The following is a 21,845-nucleotide window of genomic DNA, read 5'->3' as shown; positions in this document are numbered from 1 at the left end:
TTTTTAATGTTTGAAATGAACACCAGTGAGGTACTTCTGTACACTGTCTGAAAAATGTCTGAATGAAGTACCCTGTCTGTTACTGGACCGAGAGGCTGTTAGAACTGGCTGTGACTGGACCTAGGCTGTTAGAACTGGCTGTGACTGGACCTAGAGGCTGTTAGAACTGGCTGTGACTGGACCTAGGCTGTTAGAACTGGCTGTGACTGGACCTAGAGGCTGTTAGAACTGGCTGTGACTGGACCTAGAGGCTGTTAGAACTGGCTGTGACTGGACCTAGAGGCTGTTAGAACTGGCTGTGACTGGACCTAGGCTGTTAGAACTGGCTGTGACTTGACCTAGAGGCTAGGCTGTTAGAACTGGCTCTAGGCTGTTAGAACTGGCTCTAGGCTGTTAGAACTGGCTGTGACTGGACCAAGGCTGTTACTGGACCTAGGCTGGGCTGTTAGAACTGGTTCTAGGCTATTAGAACTGTCTGTGACTGGACCTAGGCTGTTAGAACTGGCTGTTACTAGACCTAGGCTGGGCTGTTAGAACTGGCTCTAGGCTATTAGAGCTAACAGCCCAGCCTAGGTCCAGTAACAGCCAGTTCTAATAGCCTAGGTCCAGTCACAGTCAGTTCTAACAGCCTAGCCTAGGTCCAGTAACAGCCAGTTCTAATAGCCTAGAGCCAGTTCTGTCTGTGACTGGACCTCGGCCACACTGTTAGATTTCTACAGTATACTTTCTGTGTTGATGAGGATTTTTTAAAAACCTTTATTTAACTAGGCAAGTCAGTTAAGAACAAATTCTTATTTACAATGACGCCTAGGAATAGTGCCTTGTTCAGGGGCAGAACGATAGAGTTCTTACCTTGCCAGCTCGGGGATTCGATCTAGCAACCTTTCGGTTACTGGCCCAACGCTCTAACAACTAGGCTACCTGCCACCCCACATAATGCTTGATGTCACATATCTATGCCTATGTTCTCACATTCATCATCAGTCTACCTCTAAAGGCTGTGTACTGTGAGCAGGATTGTAATGTAAACCACTCTCCCGTTGCCTCTTGGGAGAATTTGTCACAGGGTTATTAGTTGCCTCTTTTGCCCAAACAGTCCCATGCTCCCTTGGGGCAGTGTGTATGAGAGCTCAGTGCCGGCTGTTCCCGTCCAGCCTCAGCCTATAAATGGTGGAGGCTATTCATGGAAGCATGCTGCTGCCTTAACACTGCTCTAGACATGAAGTCAGTAAACCCGACAGGAATGAATGGAAGGAGACTGGACTGTGTTATCCATATTGTGGGTCTACACAACGACACAGTCCTGAGAAACTGGGCTGTTAGTTACGCTCGTCATTGCTGTGGCTGCAGCACCTTTTTATTTCTGTAGTAAAACAAGTTACTGATGATGGATGAAACGTAGCACATTGGAGTAAGATTATTTTATTAGACTGAAATTGTATCCTTGTATGAATCGTGGTGTGTGTTTCTGGCATTGTGTTTTCAGGGAGAATTATCAAGCTATTCACTTTAAAATTATGTTTTACTCTGATGCCTCTGTGGTGGTTTGTGATGGTTTCTTCTCTCTCCCTGTGTGTGTGTGTGTGTGTGTGTGTGTCTGTGTGTGTCCCAGCTCACCGACTCAGAGTACAGGTGATCCATTATTCACTCTTTTACATGAGAGAAAAGTGAGCAGAAAGGGAGAGTGAGAAAGACAGTGGAGAATGCAGACACTGAATCAACTATCCAGCTGTCCATAATGTTAGTTTATTAACTGAATGCCTCTTAGCCCTCTCCTCACTGTGTTCCATTTTCTCTCTCTCTTTTCTCTCCTCCACCAAATAGGCCTTCCTTCCCCGTCTCTCCCCAAGACGCAGTGTGTTCCCTTTCAGCAGGGCTGCCTGTCTCATGCTGCTTAATTCAAATAAGGCTGGGAGTGATAATTCCCTTTTCACTCGTCCTCAGTCCTGCCTAGGCAGGCAACCAACAAACCTGTCCGTAGCCATGGCGATGGAAGGGGGGCTGGGGGTGGGGTGGCTTGTTTCCCTTTTCTCGGCTCCCATCTCCCCCTTTTCTCGGCTCCCATCTCCCAGCCAAATGGGCTCAGTCCTGGCAATTATGTATTTGTCTCCCACCCCTCCCCCATCAACTCACTCACAGCCCCCCTGTACTCCCCCCCTGTACCCCCCATCTCATTAAATGTCCTCACCTAAATTACACTGTACAATCCCACCCCCTCCCGCCCTCCCCCTTTGAGCACTTCTCACACCAGAATAGTTACCCCTCCCCTCTATGTTACTCAGGGTCATCTCTGTCTGCCTGTCTGAATACACCTCTGTACACACACACACACACACACACACACACACACACACACACACACACACACACACACACACACCAATAAACCCCTGCTACAGCTAACATACTGTTGCTCTCTACATACCATTTCATCAAACATGTTGTACGGGGATGGGTGGGCGGTAGGACACAGGGTTAAGAAGAGGGGCGATGGTGGTGATGGGCTTCCTAACCCTCCATCCTGTTGTGTTTTGATTAACCTGACCCCATCTGGACACTTCCTGTATGGCTGCATCACAAATGGTACCCCCATATAGTGCACTACAGGGCCCTTGTCTAAAATAGCATACTACATGGGGAATTGGGGACAGCTTGTGTTTTATAGCTGAATATTGATTTCACCACATGAGCCCCGTCTCCCCCTACCTTGCCCTCTCTGTAGGAGAGGCATGTAGCCGTGAAATGGGAAATGAGGCATCAAGCATCCCTCCCTCACTCCTCAACAGATGGAGGTGGGGGTGGAGGATTAGCGGGGGGAACAGCTATAACTGTAATGCCCTCAATGGTATTACAGAACAGGTGACATCATCACAGTATGTAAACAGACAGACAAGGATAATAATATGTAACAAATCCCACTTTCTGTCTGGGCTTTCTGTCTGGGCTTTCTGTCTGGGCTTTCTGTCTGGCGTTTCTGTCTGGGTTCTTGTCCCTTCAACTCTCTCTGAAGAAGGGAGTGGGGGGGGGGTGGGAGAGAAATAAGGAGTATGAGGCCTAAATGGAACTGAAGGTAAAAAAGGATCCTATGCAGGGTACTCTACTTTCCTCCCACTCTGACTGTCGTCATCAAAGCTTCAATCTTTATCTGGATCCTCAGAGGATCTGTGAGTCTTATTGTGTGGTTAATGTACGTATGTATCAGTATGCAAACCGAACAAATGCTAAAGAGATTAAATATAAAATGTCTCTCTCTCTCTCTCTCTCTCTCTCTCTCTCTCTCTCTCTCTCTATTCAAATTAATTGGGCTTTGATGGCGTGGGAAACGTGTTTACATTGCCAAAGCAAGTGAAATAAACAAAATTGAGAAGACACAAAACATCAACAAAAACTATTTGAATGATACTGTAAATATTGCACTCAAATATGTTGAAAAGATCTAGATGTTTGAAGTGTTATTAGCAGCTCTGGTTGTAATATGAATAGTAGATGAAGATATATAAACATTTTCTCATGGCAGCGGGCCACAAATCTTGATGCTGTGATTGCACCTTGTGGCATTTCGCAGATATGGGAGTTTATCAATGTTTGAGTTGTTTTCAAATTCTGTGGGAAATGTGTGTCTCTAATATGGTCATACATTTGTCTGGTGGTTAAGAAGCCCAGTTTGGTTTCCACCTCATTTTGTGGGCAGTGGACACGAACCTGTCTTCTCTTGAGAGCCAGGTCTGCCTATGGTAGCCTCGCTCAATAGTCTGTGCATTGTCAAGGAGTTTCTTAATTTTGGGTAGTCACAGTGTTCAGGTATTCTGCCACTGTAGTCTCTGTTTAGGGTCAGAGGTACATTCCAATTTGCGCTGTTTTTTTGGTTGATACTTTCCAGTGTGTCAAATAGTTATCTTTTTGCTTCCTCATAATTTGGTTGGGTCTAATTGTGTTGCTGTCCTGGGGCTATGTGGGGTCTGTTTGTGTTTGTGAACAGAGCCCCAGAACCAGCTTGCTGAGGGGACTCTGCTCTAGGGCAACAGTGTCTAGATAAAATGTGTATTCGTGGTCCTGGGAACTGGACCTTTTTTGGAACACCATTGTTTTTGTCTTACTGAGATTGAAAGTCAGGGCCCAGGTCTGACAGAATATGTGCAGAAGATCTAGGTGCTGCTGTAGGTTGGGGACAGAAGCACCAGATCATCAGCAAACAGTAGACATTTGATTTCCAAGTCCAGTAGGGTGAGACTTCTATTGCCCTCGACAATTCATTCATATACATGTTGAAGTAGATGAGGCTCAAGCTGCATCCCTGTCTTACCGCACGGCCCTGAGGAAAGAAATGTGTGTTTATTACACATTTTTTTAACTGCACACTTGTTGTTTGTAGACATTGATTTTAATAATGTAATATGTGGTCTGTCATATGGTGTTTTGATAGGAAGCCAGTTAGACATTTGCTCAGGACATTGTTTTCACTGAGGAAATGTTGAAGTCTGCTGTTAGTAATGGTGCCGGAAGAGATGGCTGCCGTTTAACGGTCCTCTAACAGATTGTGCTATTGTGTATGTTTTTCTGCGTTATTTGTTACTCATTTTGTACATAATGTTTCTGCCACCGTTTCTTATGACCGAAAAGAGCTTCTAGACATCAGGACAGCGATTACTCACCTCATACTGGATTTAAACAAATTATTTAACGAGTTGGACGCAACAGATTTACACCAGACACCAGACACGGCCATCATCCCCATCATTCGCAGGAGAAAGAGACGGAGATATCGGGGACGTAAGGATCCGACAGCGAGTTGGTAATCTGCCTTTACTATCGATCCTATTAGCCAACGTACAATCATTGGATAATAAAATAGACAATCTCTGAGCACGTATGTCCTACCAACGAGGCATTAAGAACTGTAATATCTCATGTTTCACCGAGTCGTGGCTGAACGATGACATGAATAACATACAGCTGGCGGGTTTTATGCTTTTTTGGCAGGATAGATCAGCTGCCTCTGGTAAGACAAGGGGGTGTGGTCTGTGTATATTTGAAAACAACAGCTGGTGCACAAAATCTAAGGATGTCTCGAGGTTTTGCTCGCCTGAGGTAGAGTATCTCATGATAAGCTGTCGACCACAATATTTACCAAGAGAGTTTTCATCTATATTATTCATAGCTGTCTATTTACCACCACTAACTGATGCTGGCACTAAGACCGCACTAAATGAGCTGTATATACGGCCATAAGCAAACAGGAAAACACTCATCCAGAGGTGGTGCTCCTAGTGGCTGGGGTCTTTAATGCAGGAAAACTTAAATCTGTTTTACCTCATTTCTACCAGCATGTTAAATTTGCAACCAGAGGAAAAAAATTCACCTTTACTCCACACACAGAGATGCGTACAAAGCTCTCCCTCCATTTGGCAAATCTGACCATAATTCTATCCTCCTGATTCCTGCTTACAAGTAAAACCTAAAGCAGGACGCACCAGTGACTCGGTCAATAAAAAAGTGGTCACATGAAGCAGATGCTAAACTACAGGACTGTTTTGCTGTCACAGACTGGAATATGTTCCAGGATTCTTCCGATGGCATTGAGGAGTACACCACATCAGTCACTGGCTTCATCAATAAGTGCATTGATGACATCATCCCCACAGTGACTGTACGTACATACCCCAACCAGAAGCAATGTATTGCAGGCAACATCCGCACTGAGCTAAAGGCTAGAGCTGCCGCTTTCAAGGAATGGGACTCTGACCCGAAAGCTTATAAGAAATCCAGCTATGCGCTCCGACGAACCATCAAGCAGGCAAAGCGTCAATACAGGACTAAGATTAAATCGTACTACACCGGTCCCAACGCTCGTCGAATGTGGCAGGGTGGAAAACTATTACAGACTACAAAGGGAAGAACAGCCACGAGCTGCCCAGTGACACGAGCCTACCAGATGAGCTAAATTGCTAAATTACTTCTATGCTTGCTTTGAGGAAAGTAACACTGAAACATGCGTGAGAGCATCAACTGTTCCGGACCACTGTGTGATCACACTCTCCGTAGCCGATGTGAGTAAGACCTTTAAACAGGTCAACATTCACAAGGCCGCAGGGCCAGATGGATTACCAGGAATGCGCTGACCAACTGGCAAGTGTCTTCACTGACATTTTCAACCTGTCCCTGACTGAGCCTAAAATACTAACATGTTTCAAGCAGACCACCATAGTCCTTGTGCCCAAGAACACTAAGGTAACCTGCCTAAATGATTAAATCAAAGTGTATTTGTCACGTGCGCTGAATACAACAGGTGTAGACCTTACAGTGAAATGCTTACTTACAGGCCCTAACCAATAGTGCAAAAAAGGTATTAGATGAACAATAGGTAGGTAAAGAAATAAAACAACACAAAAAGACAGGCTATATATACAGTAGCTAGGCTATAAAAGTAGCGAGGCTACATACAGACACTGGTTAGTCAGGCTGATTTGAGGTCGTATGTACATGTAGATATGGTTAAAGTGACTATGCATATATGATGAACAGAGAGTAGCAGTAGCATAAAAAGAGGGGTTGGCGGGTGGTGGGACACAATGCAGATAGCCCGGTTAGCCAATGTGCGGGAGCACTGGTTGGTCGGCCCAATTGAGGTAGTATGTACATGAATGTATAGTTAAAGTGACTCCATATATGATAAACAGAGAGTAGCAGCAGCATAAAAAGAGGTGTTTGGGGGGCACACAATGCAAATAGTCCGAGTAGCCTTTTGATTACCTGTTCAGGAGTCTTATGGCTTGGGGGTAAAACAAAACGACCCATAGCACTTACTTCTGTAGTCATGAAGTGCTTCAAAAGCCTGATCATGGCCCACATCAACACCATTATCCCAGAAACCCTAGACCCACTCAATATGCATACTGCCCCAACGGATCCACAGATGATGCAATCTCTATTGCACTCTGCACTGCCCTTTCCCACCTGGACAAAAGGAACATCTATGTGAGAATGCTATTCATGGACTACACCTCAGCGTTTAACACCATAGTGCCCTCAAAGCTCATCACTAAGCTAAGGACCCTGAGTCTAAACCGACAACGATGAGACCACCTATAGGGAGGAGGTCAGAGACCTGCCCGTGTGGTGACAGGACAACAACTTCTCCCTCAACGTGATCAAGACCAAGCAGATGATTGTGGACTACAGGAAAAGGAGGACCAAGCACACCCCCATTCTCATCAACGGGGCTGTAGTCGAGCAGGTTGAGAGCTTCAAGTTCCTTGGTGTCCACAACAACAACAAACTATCATGGTCCAAACACACCAGTTGTGACAGTTGTGAAGAAGGAACGACAAAGCCTATTCCCCCTAAGAGACTGAAAAGATTTGGCACTGCTCAGCCTCCGACCGCAAGGCAGTACAGAGGGTAGTGAGTACTGCCCAGTACATCACAGGGGCCCAGCTTCCTGCCATCCAGGACCTCTATATCAGGTGGTGTCAGAGGAAGGCCCTAAAAATTGTCAAAGACTCCAGCCACACTAGTCATATTCTGTTCTCTCTGCTAACGCACGGCAAGCGGTACCGGAGCGCCAAGTCTAGATCCAAAAGGCTTCCTAACAGCTTCTACCCCCAAGCTATAGACTCCTCAGCAGCTAATCAAATGGCTACCCAGACTATTTGCATTGCCCCCACCCACCCTCTTTACCCTACTGCTCCTCTCTGTTGTATTTCTATGCATTATCTACCTATATGTACATACTACCTCTATTACCTCGACTAACCGGTGCCCCCGCACATTGACTCTGTACCGGTACCACCTGTATATAGCCTCGCTATTGTTATTTTACTGCTGCGGTTTAATTCATTGTATGTATTATTTTTTTACTTGGCTATTTAAAAAAATGTAAACGTATTTTTCTTAACTGCACTGTTGGTTAAGTAAAGCATTTCACTGTATTCGGTGACAGATCAAATTGTATTTATTTATAAACAATGTTACCTTATATAATGTTACTTACCCTACATTATCCATCTCATATGCATACGTATATACTGTACTCTATATCATCGACTGCATCCTTATGTAATACATGTATCACTAGCCACTTTAACTATGCCACTTTGTTTACATACTCATCTCATATGTATATACTGTACTCGATATCAGCTACTGTATCTTGCCTATGCTGCTCTGTACCATCACTCATTCATATATCCTTATGTACATATTCTTTATCCCCTTACACTGTGTATAAGACAGTAGTTTTGGAATTGTTAGTTAGATTACTTGTTGGTTATTACTGCATTGTCGGAACTAGAAGCACAAGCATTTCGCTACACTCGCATTAACATCTGCTAACCATGTGTATGTGACAAATAAAATTTGATTTGATTTGATTTATTTTGATTGTGCTGTAGTGGGTTTTTCAGAGATTGCTCTTGATGCAGATTCCACTATAATTATTGGGGTTATTGTCTCCACGTTTGTGTATTTGGGTGATCAGTCCTTCTTTCTAAATATGTGGAGGATGCCAGAGCTGAGGATGACCTTTAAGTATATAAAATTGGAGTTTGTGGTCTGTATGTTTCATCATTTCATTTAGGATACCATACCATTTGGGTTGGAGGGTTTATATTTTCAGTGTAATTGGAGAATCCAGTGGGTTCAGGTAAACTTTAATAGCGATTCTAACATTTTGTAGTTGATCATGTAGATGTTTTTGCTGGTGCTCTTTGTTATAGAGCCGAACATATTTCAAAAGTGGTTTTTCCATCTCCATTTTGGATAGGTAGCTCTTCATGTTGTTTGTTTCACAGAAGTGATTTGATTCTATGGATTCTTTTTAATCACATTGAGCTGTTTTCTTTTTTTCTAAGTGATGTTATTTTGCTGTGATCTGATAGAGGTGTCAGTAGGCTGTCTGTGAACGCTCTGAGAGACTCTGGGTTGAGGTCAGTGATAAAGTCATCTACAGTACTACTGCCAAGGGATGAGCTGTCGGTGTACCTACCTTAAGAGTCCCTCGAAGCCAGGGTTGGGTAGGTTACTTTCTATATGTAATCCATTACTAGTAACCTGTCCAAATGTTTTATCAGTAACGTAATGTTTGGATTACCCAAACTCAGTAACTTAATCTGATTACATTCAGTGATTTGTAGATTACTTTCCCCTTAATTTAAGAGGCATTAGATTAAGAGAAAAATGTATGTTACCAATTGAACGACATCTATTACAGGATAAATAAATGTTAAAGTTTACATAGCTGGCCATATATGGATGTTAAAGTTTACTTTATGGGTTGGTTATGTAGGCTTCTTCTAACCCATCGCTTTCTACTATATATAATAACATGATTAAATTATATCTTTACATTAAAAATCAAAGTCTATCAGAATTCCAGTCATTCCAATAAATGTTATACCCCTTGATCTAAAAGAATAGGACTTGGAAATATGGAAGGATAGATTAGGCAAATTGTTTTACCCGAGCACAACCCAAAACTAAGGACTTATTAGCCAGCCCTACTCTGTTTATGATTTTGTTGTCATGGAGGACTGATTTGGCTCATTAATATGAGTTGAAAAAGAAATGCAGCGCTCATGGAATGGCATGCTTTAAGCACTACTGAAAAGTGGCTTATATTTTGGGTTCTCATGGAGTGTGGCAGTTGAACTCAGCACATGAGGCATTTATAAGTTATATTTAAGCAATAGTGTATGAGGCGGTGTAGTATATGGCCAATATACCACAGCTAAGGGCTGTAATTATGCACAACGCAACGAGGAGTGCCTGCGTACAGCCCTTAGCTATGGTATATTGGCCATATGTCACTATTCCCAGATGTTCCTTATTGCTGGCTACCAACATAATTAGAGCAGTAAAAATAAATGTTTTGTCATACCCATGGTATACGGTCTGATTTACCATGGCTGTCAGCCAATCAGCATTCAGGACTCGAACCAACAAGTTTATAATCTTCAATAATCAATATATATATATATCACACACACACACACACAAATGTGTATATATATGTATTTATTTATATATGATTATTTATATGTATTACATATTTATATATGTCCTGAATTTAAAAGTAATCCACAAAGTAATCATTATAGTTTTTCAAAAGTATCTGTAATATGATTACAATATTTTTGCTGGTAACGTAACAGATTACAGTTACCGATGTATTATTGGTAACTGTAATTACATGTAATCCGTTAATCCCCAACCTTGCACGAAGCACTGTACAGACCCAGTGTGCGACAGAACTGCAGGAGCTGTTTGTTGTTTTGTCGTAGTTGTGTGTAGGGGGGCATATTTGGGAGGGAATGTTGTCACCTCCAGGTAGGCGTTTGTCCCCCTTTGTGCTGAGAATGTTGGGTTACTGTCCAATTCTGGCATTTAGGTCACCGGCTAGTATGTGTCCCTGGGTCTGGAAATGATTGAGCTCCCCCTCTAGGATGGATACACCTGATACTCTCTCCATATCCCCCTCTCTCCATCGCTCTCTCTCTCCATCTCTCCCTGTAGTCATTAATCTTCCTGGCCTGTATGGTGGCTGCAGGGCTGGGCCTGAACCTGCTTTGCCTGGCCATTTACCTGAGCTGCCTGTGCTGCTGTCGGAAAGACGAGGAGGAGGAGGAGAGCAAGAGCCCCAACTCCTGCTGTGTCACCTGGTCCGCCGTCACCGCCGGACTCCTCAGCTGGTGAGGAACAATTACTAACCTACTGTGTGTTTACAGTCTCCTCTCTCTGTTCTGGGACTAGGGCGCTGGCTCATAGTCCTCATGTCTCTTTCTGGGACTAGGACGCTGGCTCATAGTCCTCATGTCTCTTTCTGGGACTAGGATGCTGGCCCATAGTCCTGATCTCCACAGACAGAATTGCAGTAGGCGGCCGCAGCACTCCAAGTGTTTGGTAAAAGACAAGAAAGAAGTCACCTTACTTTTTGCCTTCGTAGTGTTTCTCGAGATAGCTCTTGAATGAAAGTAAACCTCACAACTGTGCTGTTTACCCCTTTTGTTTCCCCTCATCATTAATTGATGTTATTATATATCAAGAAAAGTTCAAATGACATTAGCTGAGTGAATACCCTTTGATCAAAGGAGCCAAACTCAAATTTACTTCAAAGGAAAGCTGTTGTTTTTTACTACTTCACTCTCTCTTTGTGGTAAAACTTGACAGACATTAATCTTCTAATAGAATTTGTCAGCCAATAGGGCCTGCGGGGAATCCCTTGGCATTGTGGGTTACATCATTTGATCTGTACTGATAAGGTGTCCCAAATGGCACCCTATAACACTACTTTTGACTGGGATTTATAGGGCTCTGCTTAAAAGTAGTGCATTATGTAGGGAATAAGGTGTCATTTGGGATTCAGCCGAGATGGTCGTCCACACAAAGTGCCCTAATTGAATCTATTTGGAGGAGTGCGAACTTGTGTCCTTCATCTTGTGACAGTCATCATCCCAACGCAGTGCTCTGCTCTTATATTTTTGACTTCCGGCGCCGACAGAGATGGCCGCCTCGCTTCGCGTTCCTAGGAAACTATGCAGTTTTTTGTTTTTTTACGTGTTATTTCTTACATTAGTACCCCAGGTCATCTTAGGTTTCATTACATACAGTCGAGAAGAACTACTGAATATAAGATCAGCGTCAACTCACCATCAGTACGACCAAGAATATGTTTTTCGCGACGCGGATCCTGTGTTCTGCCTTACAAACAGGACAACAGAGTGGATTCCATGCAGCGACCCAAAAAAACGACTCCGAAAAAGAGGGAAACGAAGCGGTCTTCTGGTCAGACTCCAGAGACGGGCACACCGTGCACCACTCCCTAGCATTCTTCTTGCCAATGTCCAGTCTCTTGACAACAAGGTTGATGAAATCCGAGCAAGGGTAGCATTCCAGAGGGACATCAGAGACTGTAACGTTCTTTGCTTCATGGAAACATGGCTCACTGGAGAGACGCTATCCGAGGCGGTGCAACCAACGGGTTTCTCCACGCATCGCGCCGACAGAGACAAACATCTTTCTGGTAAGAAGAGGGGCGGGGGCGTATGCCTTATGGCTAACGTGACATGGTGTGATGAAAGAAACATACAGGAACTCAAATCCTTCTGTTCACCTGATTTTAGAATTCCTCACAATCAAATGTAGACCGCATTATCTACCAAGAGAATTCTCTTCGATTGTAATCACAGCCGTATATATCCCCCCCCAAGCAGACACATCGATGGCTCTGAACGAACTTTATTTAACTCTCTGCAAACTGGAAACCATTTATCCGGAGGCTGCATTCATTGTAGCTGGGGATTTTAACAAGGCTAATCTGAAAACAAGACTCCCTAAATTTTATCAGCATATCGATTGCGCAACCAGGGGTGGAAAGACCTTGGATCATTGTTACTCTAACTTCCGCGACGCATATAAGGCCCTGCCCCGCCCCCCTTTCGGAAAAGCTGACCACGACTCCATTTTGTTGATCCCTGCCTACAGACAGAAACTAAAACGAGGTTCCCACGCTGAGGTCTGTCCCACGCTGGTCCGACCAAGCTGACTCCACACTCCAAGACTGCTTCCATCACGTGGACTGGGAGATGTTTCGTATTGCGTCAGATAACAACATTGACGAATACGCTGATTCGGTGTGCGAGTTCATTAGAACGTGCGTTGAAGATGTCGTTCCCATAGCAACGATTAAAACATTCCCTAACCAGAAACCGTGGATTGATGGCAGCATTCGCGTGAAACTGAAAGCGCGAACCACTGCTTTTAATCAGGGCAAGGTGTCTGGTAACATGACCAAATACAAACAGTGCAGCTATTCCCTCCGCAAGGCTATCAAACAAGCTAAGCGTCAGTATAGAGACAAAGTAGAATCTCAATTCAACGACTCAGACGCAAGAGGTATGTGGCAGGGTCTACAGTCAATCACGGACTACAGGAAGAAATCCAGCCCAGTCGCGGACCAGGATGTCTTGCTCCCAGGCAGACTAAATAACTTTTTTGCCCGCTTTGAGGACAATACAGTGCCACTGACACGTCCTGCAACGAAAACATGCGGTCTCTCCTTCACTGCAGCCGAGGTGAGTAAGACATTTAAACGTGTTAACCCTCGCAAGGCTGCAGGCCCAGACGGCATCCCCAGCCGCGCCCTCAGAGCATGCGCAGACCAGCTGGCCGGTGTGTTTACGGACATATTCAATCAATCCCTATACCAGTCTGCTGTTCCCACATGCTTCAAGAGGGCCACCATTGTTCCTGTTCCCAAGAAAGCTAAGGTAACTGAGCTAAACGACAACCGCCCCGTAGCACTCACTTCCGTCATCATGAAGTGCTTTGAGAGACTAGTCAAGGACCATATCACCTCCACCCTACCTGACACCCTAGACCCACTCCAATTTGCTTACCGCCCAAATAGGTCCACAGACGATGCAATCTCAACCACACTGCACACTGCCCTAACCCATCTGGACAAGAGGAATACCTATGTGAGAATGCTGTTCATCGACTACAGCTCGGCATTCAACACCATAGTACCCTCCAAGCTCGTCATCAAGCTCGAGACCCTGGGTCTCGACCCCGCCCTGTGCAACTGGGTACTGGACTTCCTGACGGGCCGCCCCCAGGTGGTGAGGGTAGGCAACAACATCTCCTCCCCGCTGATCCTCAACACTGGGGCCCCACAAGGGTGCGTTCTGAGCCCTCTCCTGTACTCCCTGTTCACCCACGACTGCGTGGCCATGCACGCCTCCAACTCAATCATCAAGTTTGCGGACGACACAACAGTGGTAGGCTTGATTACCAATAACGACGAGACGGCCTACAGGGAGGAGGTGAGGGCCCTCGGAGTGTGGTGTCAGGAAAATAACCTCACACTCAACGTCAACAAAACTAAGGAGATGATTGTGGACTTCAGGAAACAGCAGAGGGAACACCCCTATCCACATCGATGGAACAGTAGTGGAGAGGGTAGCAAGTTTTAAGTTCCTCGGCATACACATCACAGACAAACTGAATTGGTCCACTCACACAGACAGCATCGTGAAGAAGGCGCAGCAGCGCCTCTTCAACCTCAGGAGGCTGAAGAAATTTGGCTTGTCACCAAAAGCACTCACAAACTTCTACAGATGCACAATCGAGAGCATCCTGGCGGGCTGTATCACCGCCTGGTACGGCAACTGCTCCGCCCTCAACCGTAAGGCTCTCCAGAGGGTAGTGAGGTCTGCACAACGCATCACCGGGGCAAACTACCTGCCCTCCAGGACACCTACACCACCCGATGTTACAGAAAGGCCATAAAGATCATCAAGGACATCAACCACCCGAGCCACTGCCTGTTCACCCCGCTATCATCCAGAAGGCGAGGTCAGTACAGGTGCATCAAAGCTGGGACCGAGAGACTGAAAAACAGCTTCTATCTCAAGGCCATCAGACTGTTAAACAGCCACCACTAACATTGAGTGGCTGCTGCCAACACACTGACACTGACACTGACTCAACTCCAGCCACTTTAATAATGGGAATTGATGGGAAATGATGTAAATATATCACTAGCGACAATGCTTAAACAATGCTACCTTATATAATGTTACTTACCCTACATTATTCATCTCATATGCATACGTATATACTGTACTCTATATCATCGACTGCATCCTTATGTAATACATGTATCACTAGCCACTTTAACTATGCCACTTTGTTTACATACTCATCTCATATGTATATACTGTACTCGATATCAGCTACTGTATCTTGCCTATGCTGCTCTGTACCATCACTCATTCATATATCCTTATGTACATATTCTTTATCCCCTTACACTGTGTATAAGACAGTAGTTTTGGAATTGTTAGTTAGATTACTTGTTGGTTATTACTGCATTGTCGGAACTAGAAGCACAAGCATTTCGCTACACTCGCATTAACATCTGCCAACCATGTGTATGTGACAAATAAAATTTGATTTGATTTTGATTTGATTTGAGTTATGCTGGCCACTGGCATTCCCTCTCGTCAGCCATCACACACACGTCTGCCATCCTCCTTGTTGTAGGGTTAAGTGCAGTAGTGGGATCGCTGTTTACCAAAAGAGACATTACTGTAGGTGTCGCTATGTGTTTTTTTTAAAGGATGGGGCCCTATCTCTTAAAGGCCCTCGAATCCATGTGCTCTTCGTAAAGGATGGACCCTATCTCTTAAAGGCCCTAGGATCCATGTGTACGGGGATGGTCGACCAGTCACTGGGACAACAATGCAACTTGGGACGAGGGTAGGTTTTAGCCTGTGGGATATTGGAGGGTAATTGGAAGTTTAGGACCGAGCACGCCCCCATTCTCATCGACTGGGCTGTAGTGGAGCAGGTTGAGTGCTTCAAGTTCCTTGGTGTCCGCATCACCAACAAACTAACATGGTCCAAGCACACCAAGACAGTCGTGAAGAGGGCATGACAAAACCTATTCCCCCTCAGGAGACTGAGAAAGATTTGGCATGGGTCCTCAGATCCTCAAAAGGTTCTACAGCTGCACCATCAAGAGCATGATTGACTGATTGCTTCACTGCCTGGTATGGCGACTGCTCGGCCTCCGACTGCAAGGCACTACAGAGGGTCGTGCGTATGGTCCAGTACATCACTGGGGCCAAGCTTCCTACCATCCAGGACCTCTATACCAGGGTGTCAGAGGAAGTCCCTAAAAATGGTCAAAGACTCCAGCCACCCTGGTCATAGACCGTTCTCTCTGCAACCGCATGGCAAGCGGTACCGGAGCGCCAAGTCTAGGTCCAAGAGGCTTCTAAACAGCTTCTACCTCCAAGCCAATAGACTCCTGAATATCTAATCAAATGGCTACCCAGACTATTTGCTTTGCCCCCCCACTTTTACACCGCTGCTACTCTCTGTTGTTACCATCTATGTAGTCACTTTAATAACTCTACCTACATGTACATATTACCTCAACTAACCGGTGCCCCTGCACATTCACTCTGTACTGGAACCCCCCTGTGTATAGTCTTGATATTGTTATTTTACTGCTGCTCTTTAATTACTTGTTACTTTTATCTCTTAATCTTATCCATATTTTTTTAAACTGCACTGTCGGTTAGGGGCTCGTAAGTAAGCATTTCACTGTAAGGTAATGTAATACCTGTTGTATTCGGCGCATGTGACTAATACTATTTGATTTGAGTATGCTTAACAGCGCAAATATTATGATACAGCTATATGGACACTCACTTATCATGATACTTCTTAATGGTAAGTTTACAAACATATATTATGGTAAGTATAATCAAACCTTGTATCTCATTTTGGTAAGTGGTGAAATAAGTATAGCTAGTTATAATTGTAATGGCTTAGCAGATAATAAGAAAAGACGATCAGTCTTTACCTGGCTAAAAAAGAAGGAATATAATATCTATTGTTTACAGGAAATATACTATTCCCATGGACAAGAAACTCAAAAGGTGTGATGATATTAATGAACAATAATTTTGATCCCAATGTGCAATCTGTTCAAACAGATCAGCAAGGAAGGTGTATCATTTTAAATATGCTACTGGACCTTAAACCCATCTGGCTCATTAATCTACAGTACCAGTCAAAAGTTTGGACTCACCTACTCATTCCAGGGTTTATCTTTATTTTTACTATTTTCTACATTGTAGAATAATAGTGAAGATATCAAATCTATAAATAACACATATGGAATCATGTAGTAACCAAAACAGTGTTAAACAAATCCAGATATGTTTTGATTTGTTAAACACTTTTTTGGTTACTATGTGATTCCATAGGTGTTATTTCATGGTGTGTCAACTTTTTACTGGTACTGTATACAAAACAATACATGCGGGAATTGGAAATGATGCAGACAATTGCATTGATGGAAGCCACAATCTGGAATATTAAATCTGATCTTCTCCCCAAAAAATGTAAAATAAATGGAGCCATTACTTAACCCTTTTAGTTCACTGCTGTAGGCGATTGCACAGAGACACCGGAACAATAATGAATCTCCTTGAGTCAAAGGGGTATATTGTTACACTGTATTATTTGAACCACACTGACACCACCTAAGGCTGAACAGTTATACCCTAACAGTTAGTTATACCCTAATTGTACATGTTTAAGTGTCTTGTCAGCCACATTGTCAGTTTTTTCTCTCTGCTCATATATCCAGCTGTGTCTCATCAGCTGTACTTTAGTCAGAAGACTGAGTTAAAAGACACTTAAATGTTCATTAAGTTTGACTATATTATTTAAGCCTGTGGCCTGAAGTGGAGAGTGGGTCAACTGTACAACTGCCACTCGTTTTAACAATTTCTGAAGTGGAATTATTTTGTGAGGTGCATGAAAGCCATAACCCCTGGCCTGCACAAGGTTGGATAAGTGCCTTTAAACTCTTGAGTCCCAACAGTGTGGTCCCAAAGGAATCATTTTTACCCAAAAGGCTGAATATGTTGGTTTTGCTCATAAGACTTATTACGTTCTCCTTTTCAACATCAAAAAGACTGTCACAACAGATATCAATGAAGACATGACGACTTTTTCTGAACTCCACGAAAGGAAATTTGACTTCAGTTAGTCTTCTTTATAATATCATCCACTTAAACGTATTACACATGAGGGTGTTTTTTGTTGTTGCTTTGAGACGTCTGCATCCTCCTCTCTGATTCGCTGAGCATTTCTTCCCAAATGAGACAAAAACGTGTGCGTCCCAAACAGCAATTGATCCATCTGTTGTTGTACTAATTAAGTCTCCTAGCAGCTAGTATAATGTGATATTTATTGTGTAGTTTCCGGGTTGTGGACCGCCTCCGTTCAGCCTGGCTGTGCTGTCGATGGATGGAGTCTTTTGTAATGTTATTACAGTGGCCAGGTCCTGGGTTGTGGACCGCCTCCGTTCAGCCTGGCTGTGCTGTCAATGGATGGAGTCTTTTGTAATGTTATTACAGTGGCCAGGTCCTGGGTTGTGGACCGCCTCCGTTCAGCCTGGCTGTGCTGTCGATGGATGGAGTCTTTTGTAATGTTATTACAGTGGCCAGGTCCTGGGTTGTGGACCGCCTCCGTTCAGCCTGGCTGTGCTGTCGATGGATGGAGTCTTTTGTAATGTTATTACAGTGGCCAGGTCCTGGGTTGTGGACCGCCTCCGTTCAGCCTGACTGTGCTGTCGATGGATGGAGTCTTTTGTAATGTTATTACAGTGGCCAGGTCCTGGGTTGTGGACCGCCTCCGTTCAGCCTGGCTGTGCTGTCGATGGATGGAGTCTTTTGTAATGTTATTACAGTGGCCAGGTCCTGGGTTGTGGACCGCCTCCGTTCAGCCTGGCTGTGCTGTCGATGGATGGAGTCTTTTGTAATGTTATTACAGTGGCCAGGTCCTGGGTTGTGGACCGCCTCCGTTCAGCCTGGCTGTGCTGTCGATGGATGGAGTCTTTTGTAATGTTATTACAGTGGCCAGGTCCTGGGTTGTGGACCGCCTCCGTTCAGCCTGGCTGTGCTGTCGATGGATGGAGTCTTTTGTAATGTTATTACAGTGGCCAGGTCCTGGGTTGTGGACCGCCTCCGTTCAGCCTGACTGTGCTGTCGATGGATGGAGTCTTTGTAATGTTATTACAGTGGCCAGGTCCTGGGTTGTGGACCGCCTCAGTTCAGCCTGGCTGTGCTGTCGATGGATGGAGTCTTTTGTAATGTTATTACAGTGGCCAGGTCCTGGGTTGTGGACCGCCTCCGTTCAGCCTGGCTGTGCTGTCGATGGATGGAGTCTTTTGTAATGTTATTACAGTGGCCAGGTCCTGGGTTGTGGACCGCCTCAGTTCAGCCTGGCTGTGCTGTCGATGGATGGAGTCTTTTGTAATGTTATTACAGTGGCCAGGTCCTGGGTTGTGGACCGCCTCCGTTCAGCCTGGCTGTGCTGTCGATGGATGGAGTCTTTTGTAATGTTATTACAGTGGCCAGGTCCTGGGTTGTGGACCGCCTCCGTTCAGCCTGGCTGTGCTGTCGATGGATGGAGTCTTTTGTAATGTTATTACAGTGGCCAGGTCCTGGGTTGTGGACCGCCTCCGTTCAGCCTGGCTGTGCTGTCGATGGATGGAGTCTTTTGTAATGTTATTACAGTGGCCAGGTCCTGGGTTGTGGAGATGTGAACGCTGCTAGACAGCTGTCTCCTTCAATGTGTGAAATGAGATGTATGTCCTTTAGATGTATCTGTCTTTAGAAAGACTGATTGATGCTCCTTTTGTTTTGAAACTGTAGTGGTGGCAGATAGATACAGTTGAAGTCGGAAGTTTACTTACACCTTAGCCAAATACATTTAAACTCAGTTTTTCACATTTGCAGACATCAGGGCTTTGTGATGGCCACTCCAATACCTTGACTTTGTTGTCCTTAAAATTAAGCCATTTTGCCACAACTTTGGAAGTATGCTTGTGGTCATTGTCCATTTGGAAGACCCATTTGCGACCAAGCTTTAACTTCCTGACTGATGTCTTGAAATGTTGCTTCAATATATCCACATAACTTTAATTCCTCATGATGCCATCTATTTTGTGAAGTGCATCAGTCCCTCCTGGAGCAAAGTACCCCCACAACATGATGCTGCCACCCCCGTGCTTTGCGGTTAGGATGGTGTTCTTCGGCTTGCAAGCCTCCCCCTTTTTCCTCCAAACATAACGATGGTCATTATGGCCAAACAGTTCTATTTTTGTTTTATCAGACCAGAGGACATTTCTCCAAAAAGCACGATCTTTGTCCCCATGTGCAGTTGCAAACCGTAGTGTGGCTTTTTTATGGAGGTTTTGGAGCAGTGGCTTCTTCCTTGCTGAGCAGCCTTTCAGGTTATGTCGATATAGGACTTTTTTTGCTGTGGATATAGATACTTTTGTACCCGTTTCCTCCAGCATTTTCACAAGGTCCTTTGCTGCTGTTCTGGGATTGATTTGCACTTTTCGCACCAAAGTACGTTCATCTCTAGGAGACAGAACGCGTCTCCTTCCTGAGTGGTACGACGGCTGCATGGTCCCATGGTGTTTATACTTGCGTACTACTGTTTGTACAGATGAATGTGGTACCTTCAGGCGTTTGGAAATTGCTCCCAAGGATGAACCAGACTTGTGGAAGTCTACAAATGTTTTTTTTATGTCAAGCAAAGAGGCACTGACTTTGAAGGTAGGCCTTGAAATACATCCACAGGTACACCTCCAATTGACTCAAATGATGTCAATTAGCCTATCAGAAGCTTTCAAAGCCATGACATCTTCTTCTGGAATTTTCCAAGCTGTTTCAAGGCACAGTCAACTTAGTGTATGTAAACTTCTGACCCACTGGAGTTGTGATACAGTGAAATAATCTGTCTGTAAATAACTGACTCCAATTTAAGTGTACGTAAACTCCCAACTTCAACTGTAGATACTAATCCCATTACTTTGACATTGTGTCAGACTAGCTTTACATTTTCAGATTCATTTTGTGACTGGAAGTGGTATTTATCTTATTCAGCTTTTATTGTGATGGTAGCATACAGTTGATGTTAATGACATAACTGCTAACTAGACCTCAGAGATAGGCTATTAGAGCATTTCTGTCTCTGTCTGTGTGTGTCTGTCTGTGTGTCTGTGTGTCTGTCTCTCTCTGTCTCTGTCGGTCTCTCTTTCTGTCTGTCGCTCTGTCTGTCTGTCTCTCTGTCTGTGTCTCTGTCTCTATGTCTGTGTCTGTCTCTCTGTGTCTCTGTGTCTCTCTGTCTGTGTCTCTGTCTCTCTGTCTGTCTCTCTCTCTCTCTGTCTGTCTCTCTCTTTCTGTCTGTCTGTCTCTCTCTTTCTGTCTCTCTCTCTTTCTCTCTGTCTCTCTGTCTGTCTCTCCGTCTGTCTCTCTGTCTCTCTGTCTGTCTCTCTGTCTGTGTCTCTCTCTGTCTCTCTGTCTCCCTCTTTTTCATTTCTCCTTGTGATGTTGTTGCATTCTAGCTGCTGATCTGTTGTGGTGTACTGTTATTGTCATCCGTGACGTCACATGTAGAAGCTGGCTGTGTAGTCCTGGGTTCTCCCTCCCATCATTAGCACACAGACGCTTACCAATTAACCCCATGTAACCGGCCCTGCATGAAGGCTGTGTGTGAGAGGAGGGACACAAATGATAGGGTCCTAACTCATGTCACTTTTATGAGCTCTTAGAGACGGTTCTATTAAAGTTCCGCTTTGCCAACATGGAAGGATGCTGATTCAAAACTGGTCAATTAATAGGAAAACAATGTCCTTTTGTCAGAGATAAAAGATTAAAAGCCTTTTTATGTGGTATTCACTCTCTTTCAGGGGATATATATATATTTTCAGACTACAGCTTTTTAAAATAGATTTTTGTTCATTCCCTGGACATAAATTATTATTTTTGGTATGGCTTTTATGCGCAACTATTATTTATTTTTGGATAAGACTTTTATGGGTGGATTTTGGCTACATCAACTGAGTTTTGTCATATAGTGGCCATCATTGAGGATAGTTCTTGCCCGACTCGATGTGCAGGCTTTGCATCAACCAATGGTTGCATGCCACATCATTGACTGTTCAGTCAGGCATTCGTTAAATACATTTTCAGGCGATGTAAGATCTGGTATGCATTTGCTTTGTAGTCAGATATGAACTCAAATATTTACTTTATTGCATTGTGTTGGAGTTATCTGTCTTAGGACCCCAGGGGAAGTGATCCGTCTTAGGACCCACAGGGGAAGTGATCCGTCTTAGGACCCCCAGGGGAAGTGATCCGTCTTAGGACCCCCAGGGGAAGTGATCCGTCTTAGGACCCACAGGGGAAGTGATCCGTCTTAGGACCCACAGGGGAAGTGATCCGTCTTAGGACCCACAGGGGAAGTGATCC

The 21,845-nt window shown here is 44.4% G+C and overlaps 1 protein-coding gene across 3 annotated transcripts in view; it reads left to right on the top strand.

The window, feature by feature from the left end:
* Positions 1–21,845, top strand: part of LOC112259288 (protein tweety homolog 2-like) — a 117,915-nt gene that overhangs the window by 19,074 nt on the left and 76,996 nt on the right. For 2 of the 3 annotated variants that reach the window (XM_042307213.1, XM_042307214.1), the window contains one exon: positions 10,510–10,685. In XM_042307213.1, the coding sequence (XP_042163147.1) occupies positions 10,510–10,685 (176 nt within the window). Of the gene's footprint in view, positions 1–10,242; positions 10,324–10,509; positions 10,686–21,845 lie in introns of those variants that run through there. The other variant, XM_042307215.1, reaches the window with a different exon arrangement.

The sequence above is a fragment of the Oncorhynchus tshawytscha genome, linkage group LG27 (assembly GCF_018296145.1).
Source record: "Oncorhynchus tshawytscha isolate Ot180627B linkage group LG27, Otsh_v2.0, whole genome shotgun sequence".
Classification (NCBI taxonomy): Eukaryota; Metazoa; Chordata; class Actinopteri; order Salmoniformes; family Salmonidae; genus Oncorhynchus; species Oncorhynchus tshawytscha.
The sequence above is the reverse complement of the archived record's forward strand: the minus strand, read 5'-3'. Positions and strand labels throughout refer to the sequence as shown.